The sequence below is a fragment of the Ranitomeya imitator genome, chromosome 1 (assembly GCF_032444005.1).
Source record: "Ranitomeya imitator isolate aRanImi1 chromosome 1, aRanImi1.pri, whole genome shotgun sequence".
NCBI classification, from domain to species: Eukaryota; Metazoa; Chordata; class Amphibia; order Anura; family Dendrobatidae; genus Ranitomeya; species Ranitomeya imitator.
The window spans coordinates 980,215,173-980,236,650 of record NC_091282.1 but is presented as its reverse complement, the minus strand read 5'-3'; the positions used below and the strand labels follow the sequence as shown (position 1 = coordinate 980,236,650).

Sequence of the window (21,478 nt, the reverse complement as noted above, 5' to 3'; positions counted from 1 at the left end):
GGAGACTTTAGAAAAAAAAATAATAAAAAAAATATGATTTTATCAGGAAGAATTTAGAAACCAAATAAAATAAAATGATTTTTTCAGGGAGAATTTAGAAAACAAATAAAACCAAAAATAGGCGTTCTATGGCCCACTGACTGAGAGATGACGCACACAGGAGTCAGGAGTGGCACACAAACCCAGAGGCCAATATTTTTCTACCAATGATTGATGTAGTTATTTTCTCTGGTAGATTTTAGAACCCAAATCAAGGAAAAAAAATATAGGCTTTCTATGGACCACAATTGGAGAGAGAGAGAGAGAGAGAGAGAGAGAGAGAGAGAGATGGCACACCCAGGAGTCAAGACTGGCACACAAGCAGAAAGGCCAATATTAATCTCCCACTGTTTTTTTGGTTGTTTTTTTTTTTTTTTTTCAGGGAGACTTTAGAAATAAAAATAATAAAAAAAATATGATTTTATCAGGAAGAATTTAGAAACCAAATAAAATAAAATGATTTTTTCAGGGAGAATTTAGAAAACAAATAAAACCAAAAATAGGCGTTCTATGGCCCACTGACTGAGAGATGACGCACACAGGAGTCAGGAGTGGCACACAAACCCAGAGGCCAATATTTTTCTACCAATGATTGATGTAGTTATTTTCTCTGGTAGATTTTAGAACCCAAATCAAGGAAAAAAAATATAGGCTTTCTATGGACCACAATTGGAGAGAGAGAGAGAGAGAGAGAGAGAGAGAGAGAGAGAGATGGCACACCCAGGAGTCAAGACTGGCACACAAGCAGAAAGGCCAATATTAATCTCCCACTGTTTTTTTGGTTGTTTTTTTTTTTTTTTTTCAGGGAGACTTTAGAAATAAAAATAATAAAAAAAATATGATTTTATCAGGAAGAATTTAGAAACCAAATAAAATAAAATGATTTTTTCAGGGAGAATTTAGAAAACAAATAAAACCAAAAATATGCGTTCTATGGCCCACTGACTGAGAGAGAGAGAGAGATGGAACGCTTAGTACTGGCACACAAGCCCAAAGGGCAATATTAATCTCCCTTTTTTTTTCCAGGGAGAATTTCTGAAACCCAAAAAAAAAATAAAATAGGCTTTCTATGGCCCACTATTTGTGAGAGAGATGGGACGCTCAGGACTGGCACAGATGGCACGCTCAGGACTGGCACAGAAGCCCAGAGGCCAATATTAATCTCCCTTTTTTTCTGGGAGAATTTATAAAACCAAAAAAATATTTAAATAGGCTTTCTATGGCCCACTATTTGTGAGAGAGATGGCACGCTCAGGACTGGCACAGATGGCACGCTCACAACTGGCACACAAGCCCAGAGGCCAATATTAATCTCCCTTTTTTCAGGGAAAATTGATAAAACAAAAAAAAAAAATAAATAGGCTTTCTATGGCCCACTATTTGTGAGAGAGATGGCACGCTCAGGGCTGGCTGGCACAGATGGCACGCTCAGGACTGGCACACAAGCCCAGAGGCCAATATTAATCTCCCTTTTTTTCTGGGAGAATTTATAAAACCAAAAAAATATTTAAATAGGCTTTCTATGGCCCACTATTTGTGAGAGAGATGGCACGCTCAGGACTGGCACAGATGGCACGCTCACAACTGGCACACAAGCCCAGAGGCCAATATTAATCTCCCTTTTTTCAGGGAAAATTGATAAAACAAAAAAAAAAATTAAATAGTCTTTCTATGGCCCACTATTTGTGAGAGAGATGGCACGCTCAGGGCTGGCTGGCACAGATGGCACGCTCAGGACTGGCACACAAGCCCAGAGGCCAATATTAATCTCCCTTTTTTTCTGGGAGAATTTATAAAACCAAAAAAATATTTAAATAGGCTTTCTATGGCCCACTATTTGTGAGAGAGATGGCACGCTCAGGACTGGCACAGATGGCACGCTCACAACTGGCACACAAGCCCAGAGGCCAATATTAATCTCCCTTTTTTCAGGGAAAATTTATAAAACAAAAAAAAAAATTAAATAGGCTTTCTATGGCCCACTATTTGTGAGAGAGATGGCACGCTCAGGGCTGGCACAGATGGCACGCTCAGGACTGGCACACAAGCCCAGAGGCCAATATTAATCTCCCTTTTTTTCAGGGAGAATTTATAAAACCAAAAAAAAAAATAAATAGGCTTTCTATGGCCCACTATTTGTGAGAGAGATGGCACACTCAGGACTGGCACACAAGCCCAAAGGCCAATATTAATCTCCCACTGTATTTTTATCAGGGAGAATTTATACACCCCACAAAAAAAAATACAGAAAAATGAAAAGGCTTTCTATGGCCCACTATGTGAGAGAGATGGCACACACAGGGATGGCACTCTAGCAGAAATGCCAAATTGCCAATCTTAATCTCCCACCAAAAAAAAAAAAAAAAAAAAAAACAGGGAATGTCCTACAATTACTATCTCCCTGCCTGCAGTAATCTCAGCCAGGTATGGCAGGCAGCTACTATCTCCCTGCCTGCAGTAATCTCAGCCAGGTATGGCAGGCAGCAATAAGGAGTGGACTGATGCACAAATGAAATAAAAAGTGTGGACAAACAAAAAAGATAGCTGTGCAGAAAGGAAGGAACAAGAGGATTTGTGCTTTGAAAAAAGCAGTTGGTTTGCACAGCGGCGTACACACAGCAATGCAGCTATCAGGGAGCCTTCTAGGGCAGCCCAATGAGCTACAGCGCTGAGGGGAAAAAAAAAAAAAAAAAAAACTTCCACTGTCCCTGCACACCGAGGGTGGTGTTGGACAGTGCAAATCGCTGCAGCACAAGCGGTTTTGTGGTTAATGGACCCTGCCTAACGCTATCCCTGCTTCTGACAAAGCGGCAGCAACCTCTCCCTAAGCTCAGATCAGCAGCAGTAAGATGGCGGTCGGCGGGAACGCCTCTTTATAGCCCCTGTGACGTCGCAGACAGCAAGCCAATCACTGCAATGCCCTTCTCTAAGATGGTGGGGACCAGGACCTATGTCATCACGCTGCCCACACTCTGCGTTTACCTTCATTGGCTGAGAAATGGCGCTTTTCGCGTCATTGAAACGCGACTTTGGCGCGAAAGTCGCGTACCGCATGGCCGACCCCGCACAGGGGTCGGATCGGGTTTCATGAAACCCCGACTTAGCCAAAAGTCGGCGACTTTTGAAAATGTTCGACCCGTTTCGCTCAACCCTAACCAAAACAGCTTTTGAAAAAATTTTTTGGGCAGACCTGTGTTATTAAGTTATAATCATGCCACACAGGTGGCGAAGCAGTCTAGCACCATGATGAGTCCAGGATGGCCTGGAACCAAAACTGCCAGCAGTGTCAGATAGAAGCTGCAAGTCGACGTTGGACACTTAAATCTCCTGGCATATCAATATACCATTGTATGACCTTAAGAAATTTTGCGAACAAATCTTCTCTTATAGCTTTTGTGATTCTAATAAAGTGATCTGGTTTCTGAATATTGCGAGTAGCCAACGACAGGCACCTTAAAAAAACTTGACCCATAGGTGTTATTTGACAAGTGAAAACCAGTAGCCCTAATAATGACTGGATTTGAATTAGTTTTTGCCTTTCTGGCAACCATAAAATGATCAATAAGGGACTCTAGTTTCTGTAATTTTTTGTCTGCAAGGTGAAATACCATAAGTATCGAACTCGATATTCAAGAATTGTTGTCGGGCCTTCCATTTTGTTATCAGCGATAGGAACATTGATGTGTCCTATCCACCATATGAAAATGTGCAACAAATAAGCACACATGTAATCTCTACAAGGACCCACAAATAGGAAGCCTTCTAAATAATGGAGCCCCTGACTGAAATCTCACCAATTTTTACTGTTCAAGTACCTGACTTTAAATTAAACGCAATCTGAAAAGCTGAAGAACTAGTTAAAAAATTGACATGTGTGCTTATTTGTTGTTTTAGGATAAACAGACAGCCTAAAAATGCTCCTTTGCCCAGTACAGAGGAAAACACTGGTGATGCAGCATTAATTAGTACAGTACCTCGGGACAGAGGAGGCAATTTAATGCTGCATCACCAGTGTTTTCCTCTGTACTGGGCAAAGGAGCATTTTTAGGCTGTCTGTTTATCCTAAAACAATGGATGGCCGCCTGAGCCCTGCCACAAATTGTGCATTTGGAATGGAAATTAAAGGAAGCAAGGAATCTGCAATGGCCCTCAATGAAGAGCCAAAAAGCTCCTGTAGGTCACCTTGCCACCACAGGGGCCACTGATGCCCCATGGGCAGCCCATCATGAAAGGAAGGCCATAACTGAGGTTTACGTGACATCATTAAATTAATCCATTCATCCGTTGTCTTAGCTGCCCAATCAAGGGAGACAAAACCAACCGATGATGGATTTCCTCATCATAATGCTACCAAGCCGAACCCCCCATGTAGCATGTGGGTGCTATAGCTTGTGTTAGTGTTTGCAAAAAGCTCCACCCCTTTTTCAGGAAAACGTTGGCACAGAATAAAGGCAAAGGTAGAAAAGTTTGGAACCAATTCCTGAACGTTTTTGCTGCCATTGTCTTCCTCTCTGAATTACATTCAAAAACCCTTTCCTGATTAACTTTCACATGATCTACTTGACTGAGAGAATAAATAACCGCAAACTCATGTTGGATACATTTGTCCCTTGTCTCCGTAGACACAGGAGTAACAAGTGGAGCAAACCAACAAAACATTATATCCCTATAAATTAAATTAGCTCAAAATTCAGTCCACCCAGGCAGAGCCAATGCTCCCCTGAAGGATCCTGAGACCTTGGGTTGTTGTCCTTTTGTTCCAATTTCTCTAAAACACTCAGTCTTAAGGCTTTAATAAAATCATCATTTGCACTAAACACATTATCGTAGATTGCCGTAGGCCAAGAACCACTGCAGGTCAACTCACCCCAGCAGACGTTGCGAATGTATCATTTCAAGCAGTTGTAACTTAGCTGACTAGGGGGTGATTAATCATCTGAAGATGAATGGGTGGTACATGGAGAAAGTCTTCTATGGATGGTCTCAGTAAAGCCTCTTGGCGTAGATCTTCTGGGACTTGACCGGCGACTTCAGCTGTGATAGCAATGATGGTGTCTCAGACAATAATGAGGAGACCCACCACAATTGCTGTTTCCATGCACCTGATCAGAAGTTGCGGTGGCCATGAGGACCCGGTCCGTCCCGGCGTTGATCAGCTGTGCGCAGTTTTGCACAGCCCCGCCCCTTCCATTGGCACTGACTTCTCTCATCAATTCCAGGTCATGATGGGTCCTCCGCGTGACATCAGTAGTTTGTGCTACTGAGACTACAGATGCGGGCTGCACCATTACCTCTTGCTGGCCGTCCAAGGGGGCTCAGGGACAAGCGATCAGCGGTCGGGCTTTGTGGTGTGGCCAGCTGCGTGGGGCCAGTGACGTCTGTCAGCTGTCTGCTTTGTTGTTACTATTTTTTAGTAACCCCTCATAGTCTGAGGCACCTTTGCTAGTTGCTATGGTGCCCACGGAACTCAAATTTTAATATGTCTCTTCTGGTTTATTTTATTAAGTCTATGAGAAAGATAACCACTACTCTCCATGCAGTGTGATGCAAATATAGATCCAGTATTTCCTTAGGCTTATATTTATTTTTTCTCTGTGTTCTATAATGTCACTTTTACATAATAAAAAATATTTATTGATGTTCTCTATATGTATGTCCTGTGGTTGAGTACTTCTTTGTCTTCACATATAAAATCCTAGTATCCTAAATTTATAGAATAACAGTGCTTAACAATATTAATGATTATGCGCCACAGATCTTATAGCACAGACCTGTGGGATAAAAGCAGTTTTAATCTCAAGGCAGACCTTTCCATCATGCTTCAACCCTAATCCATGAGTAAGCGTTTCACAATTTTTTGCAAAACATTAATTTTAACTTCTTTCCTTTGTGCTAGGGTGAGAAGTTTGGCCCATTTGCTGGAGAAAAGCGAATTCCAAGTGAAGTAGATGAAATTATGGATAACAGATTAATGTGGGAGGTAACTGCATATATATATATTTTTTCTTCTTTTCATTTTAAAATGACCAAACTTAATTGCTATCATAAATTAAATTTTTAGAAAGAGTTCCAACTAAATCTCTTTCTGAAAACTGCTCATAAAATATATAAAGCTTGATTATGTCTCTGGGTTCGCATCATTAAATTTGCAACAATTTTGTATGCATGACATTTTCCCTTCAAAGAATATCCCATAAATGCCTCAAGTAGATGGGGTGGTCTGCTGCATTGCGGCCGCCAGCTGCTTTGGTTTCAATGAAGAGGTAGTTGATTGAAGTCTATGGGAGCTAAAAAAATGTGCTACTTCCATAGATACCAATGATCAACTGGACACATTTCCATAAGAGTTAACTCAACTTGCTTTTTCCTGGTTTATAGTTGGCATTAGCAATATGAGTCAAAGGAACACCATTCTCCCAATAAGCTAATATATCAGAGATATAATCCCCACCTAATATTTAATAATAATTTTTAATAATAATATTTTTTATTTATATAATAATAATTTTTATTTATATAGCGCCAACAAATTCCGCAGCACTTTACAATTAAGCGGGGACATGTACAGACAATAAATTCAGTACAAGTTAAGACAATTTAAACAGTGACATTAGGGGTGAGGTCCCTGCTCGCAAGCTTACAATCTACAAGGAAATGGGGGGACACAATAGGTGAAAAGTGCTTGTTATTTCAGGTCTGGCAATTATAATAAATAGGGATTTTCATATAAAGCTGCATGATCCAGTCATCAGCCCGTGTGTTTAAGTGCAATAGTCAAGTATCAAGTGCAGTTATTGTGTGCATGGAGGGTGTGGAGACAGATGCATAGTAGGGTGCAGATTTACATGTAGATAATATTTGGAAGGAGGGAACAGGACGAAGTTAGTTTACTGAGTAGTTGATTTGGTAGGCTTGTTTGAAGAGATGGGTTTTTATATTTATTTGTGTAAAAAAATCATACCAAGTAGAATAGTTTCAGAGGAAGAAAGTTATGAGTCAGGAAGATACAAGAATATTTCCAAGGCATGAGATATACCATGGAACACTGAAGACGGCCATCAAGAAGTTACTTAAATTTGGCTCAACAGTGACATTATCTAGAACTAGTAGAAAAACTGTAGGGGAACAAAAGCGCACAAGACCATTGGGTGATTCTTTTTTGGTGCAAGGAAAGAAAAGGGAAGGTGCCCACCTGAGCAGGTTGTGTGCAGGCAGAACTCCTATGACCACTTGAAGATATCAGCTCCTGTTGCCTCATGGCTGGGGATGATCTTTGGTCTTCATGTTTGGTGTTCATGTTAGTAATGGGGGCATCTTATTGACGCCTCTCCATTACTAACCTCGGGGCTTGATTTCATCGGACAATACAAAGGTGACATCAACCCCCCAAACTATCACCCCACTTGCCACCGCTACACGGCAAGTGGGAAAAGTGAAGCTAAGTGCCAGAATTGGTGCATCTTAGAGATGCGCCTTTTCTGGGGTGGATGAGAGCTGATGTTTTTAGCCTGGGAGGGGCCAGTATCCATGGCCCCTTCTTAGGCTATTAATATCAGCCCGCAGCTGTCTGCATAGCCTTTGCTAATTATCAGTTATAGGGGATCCTATGTAATTCTTTTTAGGGTCCCCCATTTTAATAGCCAGTGAAGGCTAATTATACAGTTGTGAGCTGATGTTAATAGCCATCTGAGAAGATCCATGAGTATTACGCACATCCCAAGCTATAAATATTTGCAACCAGCCATTTGTTTTCCCTCTGCTGGTTATGAAAATTGAGCAGAAGCCCATGCTATTTTTTTCCGAAAAATAATCTTTTATTAACTAAATACATGTACAGTAAGCTACACACACACTATACTAATTGTATTTGTAACTGACATCTATATATCTAGCTATTCTATTATATTTACTGGATGTAATCCATCTCTTCTATCCTGTCGACTCCTGCAATGATTTTATACTACTGCGGCTGCTGATTTGCCGGCTTTTCTATCTATATACAGTATATCTATCTATCTATATATCTATATATCTATAGATATATAGATATATATATAATAGAAAAAAAATATCTATATATATCTATATATATAATTGTCTAAGGGTTTGTCTGTCTGTCTTTCTGTCTGTCTGTCTGTCTTTCTGTCTGTCTGTCTGTCCTGGAAATCCCGCGTCTCTGATTGGTCGAGGCCGCCAGGCCTCGACCAATCAGAGACCGGCACAGCATCGACGTAGAAATCCCGCGTCTCTGATTGGTCGAGGCCGCAAGGCCTCGACCAATCAGCGACGGGCACAGTATCGACGTTGATGTCATAATGGTTGCCATGGCGACGATGATGTCATAAAGGTTGCCTCGACCAATCAGCGACGGGCACAGCGACGATGATGTCATAAAGGACGTAGACATCCCGCGTCTCTGCAATCAGCAACGGACACAGCGACGATGATGTCATAAAGGACGTAGAAATCCCACGTTTCTGATTCAGCGACGGGCACAGTATCTACGTAGATGTCATAATGGTTGCCATGGTGACGATGATGTCATAAAGGTTGCCTCGACCAATCAGCGACGGGCACAGTCTGCCGCGAATTCTGGAATCATCATTGTCCATATACTACGGGGACATGCATATTCTAGAATACCCGATGCGTTAGAATCGGGCCACAATCTAGTCTATATATATCTGTATATATACGGTATATATATATATATATATATATATATATACAGTGCCTACAAGTAGTATTCAACCCCATGCAGATATAGCAGGTTTACACATTTGGAATTGACTTGGCATTGTGACATTTGGACTGTAGATCAGTCTGGAAGTGTGAAATGCACTGCAGCAAAAAAGAATGTTATTTCTTTGTTTATTATTTTTTTAAATTGTGAAAAGTCTTTTCAGAGGGTCCTTTATTATTCAATCCCTCAACCCACCAGAATTCTGTTTGGTTCCCCTAAAGTATTAAGAAGTAGTTCAGGCACAAAGAACAATGAGCTTCACATGTTTGGATTAATTATCTCTTTTCCAGCCTTTTCTGACTATTTAAGACCCTCCCCAAACTTGTGAACAGCACTCATACATGGTCAACATGGGAAAGACAAAGGAGCATTCCAAGGCCATCAGAGACAAGATCGTGGAGGGTCACAAGGCTGGCAAGGGGTACAAAACCCTTTCCAAGGAGTTGGGCCTACCTGTCTCCACTGTTGGGAGCATCATCCGGAAGTGGAAGGCTTATGGAACTACTGTTAGCCTTCCACGGCCTGGACAGCCTTTGAAAGTTTCCTCCCGTGCCGAGGCCAGGCTTGTCCGAAGAGTCAAGGCTAACCCAAGGACAACAAGGAAGGAGCTCCGGGAAGATCTCTGGCAGTGGGGACATTGGTTTCAGTCAATACCATAAGTGACATACTTCACTGCAATGGTCTCCGTTCCAGACGAGCCCGTAAGGTACCTTTACTTTCAAAGCGTCATGTCAAGGCTCGTCTACAATTTGCTCATGATCACTTGGAGGTCTCTGAGACTGACTGGTTCAAGGTTCTCTGGTCTGATGAGACCAAGATCGAGATCTTTGGTGCCAACCACACACGTGATGTTTGGAGACTGGAAGGCACTGCATACGACCCCAAGAATACCATCCCTACATTCAAGCATGGTGGTGGCAGCATCATGCTATGGGGCTGTTTCTCAGCCAAGGGGCCTGGCCATCTGGTCCGCATCCATGGGAAGATGGATAGCACGGCCTACCTGGAGATTTTGGCCAAGAACCTCCGCTCCTCCATCAAGGATCTTAAGATGGGTCGTCATTTCATCTTCCAACAAGACAACGACCCAAAGCACACAGCCAAGAAAACCAAGGCCTGGTTCAAGAGGCAAAAAATCAAGGTGTTGCAGTGGCCTAGTCAGTCTCCTGACCTTAATCCAATTGAAAACTTGTGGAAGGAGCTCAAGATTAAAGTCCACATGAGACACCCAAAGAACCTAGATAACTTGGAGAAGATCTGCATGGAGGACTGGGCCAAGATAACTCCAGAGACCTGTGCTGGCCTGATCAGGTCTTACAGTTAGGGCCAGAAATATTTGGACAGTGACACAATTTTCGCGAGTTGGGCTCTGCATGCCACCACATTGGATTTGAAATGAAACCTCTACAACAGAATTCAAGTGCAGATTGTAACGTTTAATTTGAAGGGTTGAACAAAAATATCTGATAAAAAATGTAGGAATTGTACACATTTCTTTACAAACACTCCACATTTTAGGAGGTCAAAAGTAATTGGACAAATAAACATAACCCAAACAAAATATTTTTATTTTCAATATTTTGTTGCAAATCCTTTGGAGGCAATCACTGCCTTAAGTCTGGAACCCATGGACATCACCAAACGCTGGGTTTCCTCCTTCTTAATGCTTTGCCAGGCCTTTACAGCCGCAGCCTTCAGGTCTTGCTTGTTTGTGGGTCTTTCCGTCTTAAAGGGACTCTGTCACCTGAATTTGGCGGGACTGGTTTTGGGTCATATGGGCGGAGTTTTCGGGTGTTTGATTCACCCTTTCCTTACCCGCTGGCTGCATGCTGGCTGCAATATTGGATTGAAGTTCATTCTCTGTCCTCCATAGTACACGCCTGCGCAAGGCAAGATTGCTTTGTATATGCATATCTATATATATAATTGCCTAAGGGTTTTTCCGTCTGTCTGTCTGTCTGTCCTGGAAATCCCGCGTCTCTGATTCAGCAACGGGCACAGTATCGACGTAGATGTCATAATGGTTGCCATGGCGACGATGATGTCATAAAGGTTGCCTCGACCAATCAGCGACTGGCACAGTCTGCCGCGAATTCTGGAATCATCATTGTCCATATACTACGGGGACATGCATATTCTAGAATACCCGATGCGTTAGAATCGGGCCACAATCTAGTATATATATATATATATACATATATATATATATATATATATATATATATATATATATATATATATATATATATATAATAGAAAAAAAATGGGGAAACAGCACCACAGACTTCCAGAAAAAAAGTGATGTTTATTGCCCAAATGGTGTGGCGACATTTCGGAAAGGATTGTATCCGAAACAGCGCCATGCCATTTGGGCAATAAATATCACTTTTTTCTGGAAGCCTGTGGTGCTTTTCCCCCATTTTTTTCTATTGTTACAAGGAGCCTTCTGAGATTGCTGGCTGGGGATGTGTGCACCTTGTTAAGGTACTGTGTTTAGTGCTGTACCAATTTTTTTCTTACATATATATATATATGTGTGTGTGTGTGTGTATGTGTGTGTGTGTGTGTGTCACTGACATGGGTATATATATATATATATATATATATCGTGCTGTAATTCACATATAGTGTATTGTGTCTGATACATGCTTTAATAAAGGCTTTTAAAACTCATACAATGACTGTGATTTTTCATAATATTGAGTGCATTCTCATATAATGTAGGCGTGATGTTGTAATTGAGAAACTGTGTGTGTATATGCTGTGCATTATGGTTTGTCGGCAGAAAGACTACAGCTTACAGAAGCAACAGCACAAACAGCTGCAAATAATATGACAATCTAATATAAAAAGAAATACTGTGATAATAATCATTTGGATCAAATTAACAATATCAAACTATATCAAAAGGGGAAGTCAGCCAGACACAGGGGACAGCTGGCTGACAGGAGGCGGGGAGGGGTTACACACTTTGATACACTTTGATAGGGGGCGGGGCACCTGTCAGATTGAGTTTGACGAATCATCCCGATGCTACACTACTAATGTGATCTATATGGGTTGCATATTATTATTATTATTATTATACATTTTTATAGCGCCATTTATTCCATGGCGCTTTACATGTGAATACAGGGCAAATATAGACAAATACATTAAACATGAGCAGATAACAAGGCACACAAGTACATAAGGAGGGAGGACCCTGCCCGCGAGGGCTCACAGTCTGCAGGGGGTGGGTGAGGATACACTAGGAGAGGGAAGAGCTGGCTGTGCGGCTGTTCAGTAGGTTGAGGATCACTGCAGGCTGTAGGCTTGTCGGAAGAGATGAGTCTTCAGGTTCTTTTTGAAGGTTTCTATGGTAGGCGCAAGTCTGATGTGTTGGGGTAGAGAGTTCCAGAGTATGGGGGAAGCACGGGAGAAGTCTTGGATGCGGTTATGGGAAGAAGAGATGAGAGGGGAGTAGAGAAGGAGGTCTTGGGAGGACCGGAGGTCGCGTGTAGGTAGGTACCGGGAGACCATGTCACAGATGTATGGAGGAGACAGGTTGTGGATGGCTTTGTATGTCAGTGTGAGGGTTTTGAACTGGAGTCTCTGGGCGATAGGAAGCCAGTGAAGGGCTTCACACAGGGGAGAGGCTGGGGAATAGCGGGGGGACAGGTGGATTAGTCGGGCAGCAGAGTGTAGGATGGATTGGAGTGGTGCCAGAGTGCTAGAGGGGAGTCCAGAGAGTAGGAGGTTGCAGTAGTCGAGGCGGGAGATGATAAGGGCATGCACTAGCGTTTTTGCAGTGTTGCGGTCAAGGAAAGCACGGATCCGGGAAATATTTTTGAGTTTGAGACGACAGGAGGAGGCAAGGGCTTGGATATGTGGCTTGAAAGAGAGGGCAGAGTCGAGGATCACCCCGAGGCACCGGGCGTGTGGGACTGGGGATAGTGAGCAGCCATTGACATTGATGGATAGGTCTGGTGGAGGGGTAGAGTGAGATGGGGGAAAGATGATGAATTCTGTTTTGTCCATGTTCAGTTGTAGAAAGCGAGCAGAAAAGAAGGCTGAAATGGCAGACAGACAGTGCGGGATTTTGGTAAGCAAGGAGGAGAGGTCAGGTCCGGAGAGGTAGATCTGCGTGTCGTCAGCGTAGAGATGGTACTGCATACCGTGGGATTCTATGAGCTGTCCCAGGCCGAAAGTGTAGATGGAGAAGAGTAGGGGTCCTAGAACAGAGCCTTGAGGAACACCGACTGACAAGGGGCGAAGTGAGGAGGTGGTGTGGGGGAGGGAGACACTGAATGTTCGGTCTGTCAGATATGACGAGATCCAGGAAAGGGCCAAGTCTGTGATGCCAAGGGATGAGAGGATTTGTAGCAAAAGGGAGTGGTCTACAGTGTCAAAGGCATATTGTACATATATTTATTATTATATGCTTAGATAGAATTAGTGGGACTATTCCCCTTTATATACTATATGCTGATTATCCATATCTTGAAATATAGGATTCCTCATCTCTTTTCTTTTTATACATAGTTTTATTGATTACTTGTTATGTTTGTTCTCTCCATTTCTGTGGATGTATTTGGGCCATTTGGACCATATTGTGTCATCTGTATTGGGGTATCTTTGTATCGTTAGGCTATCACTATAGGAGGTTTATATTATTCTTGTTTCTTTATTTGGTGCACATCTGGCGTTATGCTCACATAGGGGAATCATATACATCTACGTCAGTTGTATCTTCCTGACATATTAGACTCTAACATTACACTACATTCTCATTAGGGGCTCATCGTTTTTAATTTTATTACTTTCATCATTTTCTTATCTTTACTTGTTTACACCTAGTTACCATGGCAATTTTTCTTGTCTTGGTTTACATCAAGTAACTCCATCCATGCACATTATGGATGTATCACATATAGGTAATTCTTATTCATCACACTAGTAGATAGCACTTTATTACATCACTACATCTCATACGGGACACTTTTATACGTAATTTTTCATATCCGTGGGTAGTGCACATGAATAGAGTGCGGACCCGAGGGATAGCAGGTTAGCAGTGCCCATTGGGGTATGGTGTAGCCGAGTCGTACTTATGGACGACCCGACACCGCCGGCCTCATTACCGTGACCCGGCTTCCCATTGGTTTCGGGTGCCTATAGAACTGGGCATGCGCCGACACTCCCACGGATTATGCATGTCCGTACACCACAGTGGATGGGAAGCTTTCTTAGTGTGCTTCCGGTTTCCGTACACTGTGTGCGGAGATTAGAAGCTTGCGTAGCACCACACAGCTTTGCTCGGTACCTTATAGCGGTCAGGAAGTCTTCTTCATTGCTTCCGGTTTCCGTACACGGTGTGCGGAGATTAGATGCTTGCGCAGTATTACACTGCCCTGCTCGGTATATCTCAGCGTACCGTAAGCCTTCTAATCTGTTTCCGGTTTCCGTACACTGTGTGCGGCAATTAGACGCGTGCGCAGCATTACACAGCTCTGCTTCCCCACAGCTGACGTTAGCCTTCCATCAATACGGCCCAATGAATGGCGCAATTTGTGATATAAAAACCGGCTTACCCCCTGCCCTGACACGCCTCCAGAAGAAGCGAATGCGAAACGTGCGTCGAGGCAGAGGGACGCCGGGGCTCTCACATGGGACGCAAAGCAAAGGTATATATTTTTTGTCGCTTACATCTCCCACTTGTCATATGCCATTTAGGCTTTCGGCTTTTCATCCTTGTGAGCTGGATGGCTGTTAGTTTCTCCTATTAGGATATTTGCACACAGGTAGATGCCATTTTAGCATTGCCTTCACAGCTCCTGACATAGTTATTCTGTGATGTACCTAGGCAGTTTTCATTAGTGGGTTACCTTTATGTCTGTATGCCAGTGCCTATCCCGTTGGTTTAGAGTAAGCCTATGGCAGTATAGTCCCTTATTGTGGATTCTACACCTTTCTTTACATGTTGTTTACTGTATTTTTACATATTTTATACTTGAATTTAATAAAATTGTTTTTTATTTATTAGTACTATAGTGGTGATCATTCTTATTTATTTGGTCACACTGCATGTGAGATCTCTTAGTTACCTTGTTAGGGTTTCTCATCCATGGAAGGAGTGATTTCAATATTTTTGTTGTGGCCCCCTGGGCCTTTCATTTGAGAGCATACCCTTCATTTTCAATGTAAAAATATTGTCAAATGAACCTCAAGAGAATAATATAAACTATACTCTGCAAAGTACCAACTCTAAGCTGATTTGGCCATACATGCCTGGACATGTCCCTAACTCAAGTTGTTATAGGTAGAGCTGGCTGTGAGCTGTTGGTTTATATTGTGTTTATGAGTTCAGTTTTGGGACTTATTATTGTTTTTTTACTCTTATATTAGACCTGGGTCGAAATTGACCCCAACAACACAAATGTTATAATTTTAATAAGAGCATTTTATAATTTAGTAAAATAGTTTTATTTTATTGCATTTTGTTTAACAATAAGTTCCTGAAAAAGTCAAAAAGTCTTGATGCAATAAACAAATGTATGTAGAATTTGTATGCATTTAAAACCTAAAACGGGTCGGTCACGACCCTAACACTAGAGGAAGGTTTTAATGAAATGATGAAACACACAGGTTTAACATCTTTATTGCACACTCAATCCAAGAGGAGCCCTCGTTCTTCTGTAAAAAAAATCCAAAATAAAACAACAACAATATCCCATACCTGTCCGCCGTACATTCAAGTCCCATGCTGCAATCCTTCTCAAGGGGTTAAATAGTTTACAACCTGGAGCAGCGCTAATGCTACCAGCCACGCTGTAAACCACAGAGGAATGAATGAAAAGCTGCCTGCGCAGCCTTCCCACCTGACCGGATATGAACTCAGTGTGGGAAAGTTTTTGAACATTTTCCCACTCTGTAAAGTTCACCGCGTCAGGTGGGAATTCAGCGCAGCTTAAGTGACGTCAGCGGTAGTCACTGAGCATGCGCAGACTCCCCGCCTGACGCGATGAACTTGACAACATGGGAGAGAGAAGAGAGAGGCTAATTGCCAGAATAGGCACATCTTACAGAAGCGCCTTTTCTCTGGTGGCTGGGGGCAGATTTTTTTAGCCTGGGGGGCAATAACAATGTCACTCTCTAGGCTATTAATATCTGCCCCCAGTCACTGGCTTTCCCACTCTGGCGGAGAAAATTGCTTCCACGCCAGTTTTTTCTGTGAATTAATCCTTTAATTTATCACCTACAGTTCCAAAATTTTACACACACACTACTAACATTATTAGTCAGGGACATATAAAAATCTAACGGATATGCAATGGTTTACTGTATGTAAACCATTTCTCATATCCTGTTGGGTTCTGTAATGATTTTGCAGATGCCGACTATTGAATTATCGCCTATTCTGCTATCTAACTCTGTATGAAATCTCTATATATACAATCATCTAAGGTCTACTTCTATCTGTTTATCTGTCTGTCATGGAAATCCCGCTTCGCTGATTGGTCGCGGCTGGCTGGGCGCTATAAATCAACGACAGTCACAGTCCAGCCGTGAATTGGCCCCTCCCAACTCCCCTCCAGTTAGTGCCCCCTCCATGCTCCCCTCCAGTCAGCACTCAGCGCCCACATAGCTTTTTAGCAGTCCGTTAAACAGACTGCGTTACACTGCGGCATATTGCGGTGTAACGCAGTCTGTTAACGGTGCCATTAACCCTGTAAGTGTGACCAACTTTTTACTATTGATGCTACCTATGCAGTATCAATAGTAAAAACATATAATGTTAAAAATAATTTTTAAAAAATCATTATATTCTCACCTTCTGGCGTCCGTGGCTGCCTTTCCCGCTCCTCGCGACGCTCCGGTCCCAAGAATGCATTGCGGCAATGACCCCAGATGTTGTAGCGGTCTCGCGAGACCTCTACATCATCGCGGTTATTGCCGCAAGGCATTACTGGGAACAGAGCGTCGTGAGGAGCATCACTAAAGGCCTGAGCTGGATCTGGGGGCCGCCAGAAGGTGAATATATAACTATTTTTTATTTTAATTCTTTTTTTAACAGGGATATGGGGCCCACATTGCTATATACTATGTGGGCTGTGTTATATACTATGTGGTCTGTGTTATATACTGCGTGGGCTATGTTATATACTATGTGGCTGTGTTTTACACTACGTCATTGTGCTATATACTACGTGGGCTGTGCTGTATACTACGTGGCTGTGCAATATACTAAGTGGCTGTGCTATATACAATGTGGGCTGTGCTATATACTACGCGGGCTGTGTTATATACTGCATGGGCTGTGTTATATACTGCGTGGGCTCTACTATATACTATGTGGGCTGTTCACCAATAACTGACAAACACCACACAGGGTAAATATAATTTACACCCTGTGACCATCCAAGGATAATGAAATCCTACCAGTACCGTGCAACAAACGAACTATAAACCTATAAAACTTGCACGAGTCAACCTCAAGGTATAATATAGTAACAAATTATATTAGCAAACAAAGAAAGATGATGGTGATAAATACCAGTAAATAGTCACCACAGACCTAAGGCACATTAATAGTTAATCACTTCACTGCCACAAGGTTTAAATCTCCCATGCATTCAACAATCTATTACACCAACTGGCGCTATAATCCTGTGTCCCATGCTTGAGATGTAGCATAAATGGCATGTAAAAGCATTAATACAAAACGTTAGATTACCTTAGGTCTGATGGCGCCAGAGCCCCTACGCGCGTTTCGGCTGCGTGTGCCTTCTTCCGACTCGTTAAAGGGTTGATTGTGACTTGTAGGATCGCTACTTCCAACAGGTGGCGCTATAGATTTTAAGTCCTCTTTTTCTCAGAAGAGGCAATTTGCATATTATATTTCCCAGAGGAGCATTGCACGGCGAATAAGCCTCCTTACCTTGACAAGCCAGAGATGGTATGTCACTCTCCATAAGGAGAAAAGATACCCCTTAGACCCCAGTCCAGGGCCTCTCACCTAGCCAAATCAGTTCTCATGCTTCGCACTGACGAGGGCCAACAGCCCGAAACACCGTGTCTGCGAATTGAGATACTGATTTGGCTTTTATCCTAAGTCATATTGCACGACTCGTTAAAGGGTTGATTGTGACTTGTAGGATCGCTACTTCCAACAGGTGGCGCTATAGAGTTTAAGTCCTCTTTTTCTCAGAAGAGGCAATTTGCATACTGTCTATTATGGACACTGTCTATTACTCATCAGTAAGCACTGCTTAGGGGTGGCCGAATAGTAGTTTATGCACGACAGCAAGCCTTTGAGGGATCCTACTCCTTGAGATTCAAAGGACTCCAGAGGCACCAGCAGCTTCAAATAACTGTTTGCTGCTTTGTAATGGTATTTTGGCAGCTGCTCTCTTAATCCAATTAATTTGTCTGGCAGAAACCTTCCTCATTATACTTTTATCTGCATGAACTCTGTCTGTGGTCTGTTTCAGTCACAAATCTCTTCACAGTATGATGATCACTCTTAATTTTTCGTGAAATATCTAATGTTTTCATACCTTGTCCAAGGCATTGCACTATTTAATGCTTTTCAGCAGCAGAGAGATCCTTTTTATTTTCCATATTGCTTGAAACCTGTGGCCTGCTTAATAATGTGAAACATCATTTTTAAGTAGTTTTCCTTTAATTAGAATCACATGGAAAATTAATTATCACGTGTTTAAGATTGATTTCAGTTATCCATTGAGCCCTGAGACACAATACCGGACGATGAGTTTATTTGAAAAGCAAAACAATTAAATCTTCCGGATACTTAAATCCAATTTGCATAATAATTTGGAACATGGTGTAAATCTATGTGTCTCACTGACATATATACATACATATATTTAAGGCCATGGATCCATTATATGTCCATTTTGGAAGCCGGCAAGAAAATCTCGCCATACGGATGCAAAGCGGATGCTATACGGATGTCACATGGATATTTTAATGAGAAAAAAATCGCATCCTTGCATTGCACACAGATGACATACGGATCACTGTTGGGGAACATTTCTGCAAATCTTGGCCGTGAAAAACTGACTTTTTTTATATGTTGTGTGTGACTCCAGCCTTAAGGGCGTAAAATTTAAATGTTTGAAAATTGCAAAATTTTCGAAATTGTTGCCAAATTTCATTTTTTTCACAAATAAACGCAAGCCATATCAAATACATTTTACCACTGTCATGAAGTACAATATGTCATGAGAAAACTGTCTGAGAATCATCGGGATCCATAGAAGTTTTATGACCTCATAAAGTGACAGTGGTCAGAATTGTAAAAATGGCTTGGTCAGGAAGGTGAAAACAGGCTTCGGGGTGAAGGGGTTAAATTGATTTTCCCACAAACAAAGTTTATTTTAATCAACATTTAAATCAATAGGTGTTAGGAGTCGAGTTTCCTCTGCTGCACAGGGGGAATCTCGATCCATCTCCGCTGCGGTCTCCCATTTTCCTCCAGCCGCGGTGGAGTCTGCTCAGCAGGGACGTCGATCCCAGCGTCTCGCTCAGTCTGACTCTGTGAGAAGAGTTACTGCTGCTTCTCCAGCTTCAGCCTTTAATGCCTATACTGGTCAGCAGCGAGCGGACTTCTCTGGGACTAAGTCCTTATCTGCACACACCGGTGTGCGGAGATTAGATGCTTGCGCAGTATTACACTGCCCTGCTCGGTATATCTCAGCGTACCGTAAGCCTTCTAATCTGTTTCCGGTTTCCGTACACTGTGTGCGGCAATTAGACGCGTGCGCAGCATTACACAGCTCTGCTTCCCCACAGCTGACGGTAGCCTTCCATCAATACGGCCCAATGAATGGCGCAATTTGTGATATAAAAACCGGCTTACCCCCTGCCCTGACACGCCTCCAGAAGAAGCGAATGCGAAACGTGCGTCGAGGCAGAGGGACGCCGGGGCTCTCACATGGGACGCAAAGCAAAGGTATATATTTTTTGTCGCTTACATCTCCCACTTGTCATATGCCATTTAGGCTTTCGGCTTTTCATCCTTGTGAGCTGGATGGCTGTTAGTTTCTCCTATTAGGATATTTGCACACAGGTAGATGCCATTTTAGCATTGCCTTCACAGCTCCTGACATAGTTATTCTGTGATGTACCTAGGCAGTTTTCATTAGTGGGTTACCTTTATGTCTGTATGCCAGTGCCTATCCCGTTGGTTTAGAGTAAGCCTATGGCAGTATAGTCCCTTTTTGTGGATTCTACACCTTTCTTTACATGTTGTTTACTGTATTTTTACATATTTTATACTTGAATTTAATAAAATTGTTTTTTATTTATTAGTACTATAGTGGTGATCATTCTTATTTATTTGGTCACACTGCATGTGAGATCTCTTAGTTACCTTGTTAGGGTTTCTCATCCATGGAAGGAGTGATTTCAATATTTTTGTTGTGGCCCCCTGGGCCTTTCATTTGAGAGCATACCCTTCATTTTCAATGTAAAAATATTGTCAAATGAACCTCAAGAGAATAATATAAACTATACTCTGCAAAGTACCAACTCTAAGCTGATTTGGCCATACATGCCTGGACATGTCCCTAACTCAAGTTGTTATAGGTAGAGCTGGCTGTGAGCTGTTGGTTTATATTGTGTTTATGAGTTCAGTTTTGGGACTTATTATTGTTTTTTTACTCTTATATTAGACCTGGGTCGAAATTGACCCCAACAACACAAATGTTATAATTTTAATAAGAGCATTTTATAATTTAGTAAAATAGTTTTATTTTATTGCATTTTGTTTAACAATAAGTTCCTGAAAAAGTCAAAAAGTCTTGATGCAATAAACAAATGTATGTAGAATTTGTATGCATTTAAAACCTAAAACGGGTCGGTCACGACCCTAACACTAGAGGAAGGTTTTAATGAAATGATGAAACACACAGGTTTAACATCTTTATTGCACACTCAATCCAAGAGGAGCCCTCGTTCTTCTGTAAAAAAAATCCAAAATAAAACAACAACAATATCCCATACCTGTCCGCCGTACATTCAAGTCCCATGCTGCAATCCTTCTCAAGGGGTTAAATAGTTTACAACCTGGAGCAGCGCTAATGCTACCAGCCACGCTGTAAACCACAGAGGAATGAATGAAAAGCTGCCTGCGCAGCCTTCCCACCTGACCGGATATGAACTCAGTGTGGGAAAGTTTTTGAACATTTTCCCACTCTGTAAAGTTCACCGCGTCAGGTGGGAATTCAGCGCAGCTTAAGTGACGTCAGCGGTAGTCACTGAGCATGCGCAGACTCCCCGCCTGACGCGATGAACTTGACAACATGGGAGAGAGAAGAGAGAGGCTAATTGCCAGAATAGGCACATCTTACAGAAGCGCCTTTTCTCTGGTGGCTAGGGGCAGATTTTTTTAGCCTGGGGGGCAATAACAATGTCACTCTCTAGGCTATTAATATCTGCCCCCAGTCACTGGCTTTCCCACTCTGGCGGAGAAAATTGCTTCCACGCCAGTTTTTTCTGTGAATTAATCCTTTAATTTATCACCTACAGTTCCAAAATTTTACACACACACTACTAACATTATTAGTCAGGGACATATAAAAATCTAACGGATATGCAATGGTTTACTGTATGTAAACCATTTCTCATATCCTGTTGGGTTCTGTAATGATTTTGCAGATGCCGACTATTGAATTATCGCCTATTCTGCTA

General features: G+C 42.1%; 1 protein-coding gene across 4 annotated transcripts in view; it reads left to right on the top strand.

The window, feature by feature from the left end:
* The window catches only part of PRDM5 (PR/SET domain 5), a 511,159-nt gene that overhangs the window by 33,328 nt on the left and 456,353 nt on the right, over positions 1 to 21,478 (top strand). For 3 of the 4 annotated variants that reach the window (XM_069743878.1, XM_069743880.1, XM_069743877.1), the window contains exon 3: positions 5,936 to 6,019. The exons of the other annotated variant lie outside the window; for it this stretch is intronic. In XM_069743878.1, the coding sequence (XP_069599979.1) occupies positions 5,936 to 6,019 (84 nt within the window). The remainder of the gene's footprint in view (positions 1 to 5,935; positions 6,020 to 21,478) is intronic. 4 annotated transcript variants of the gene reach the window in all.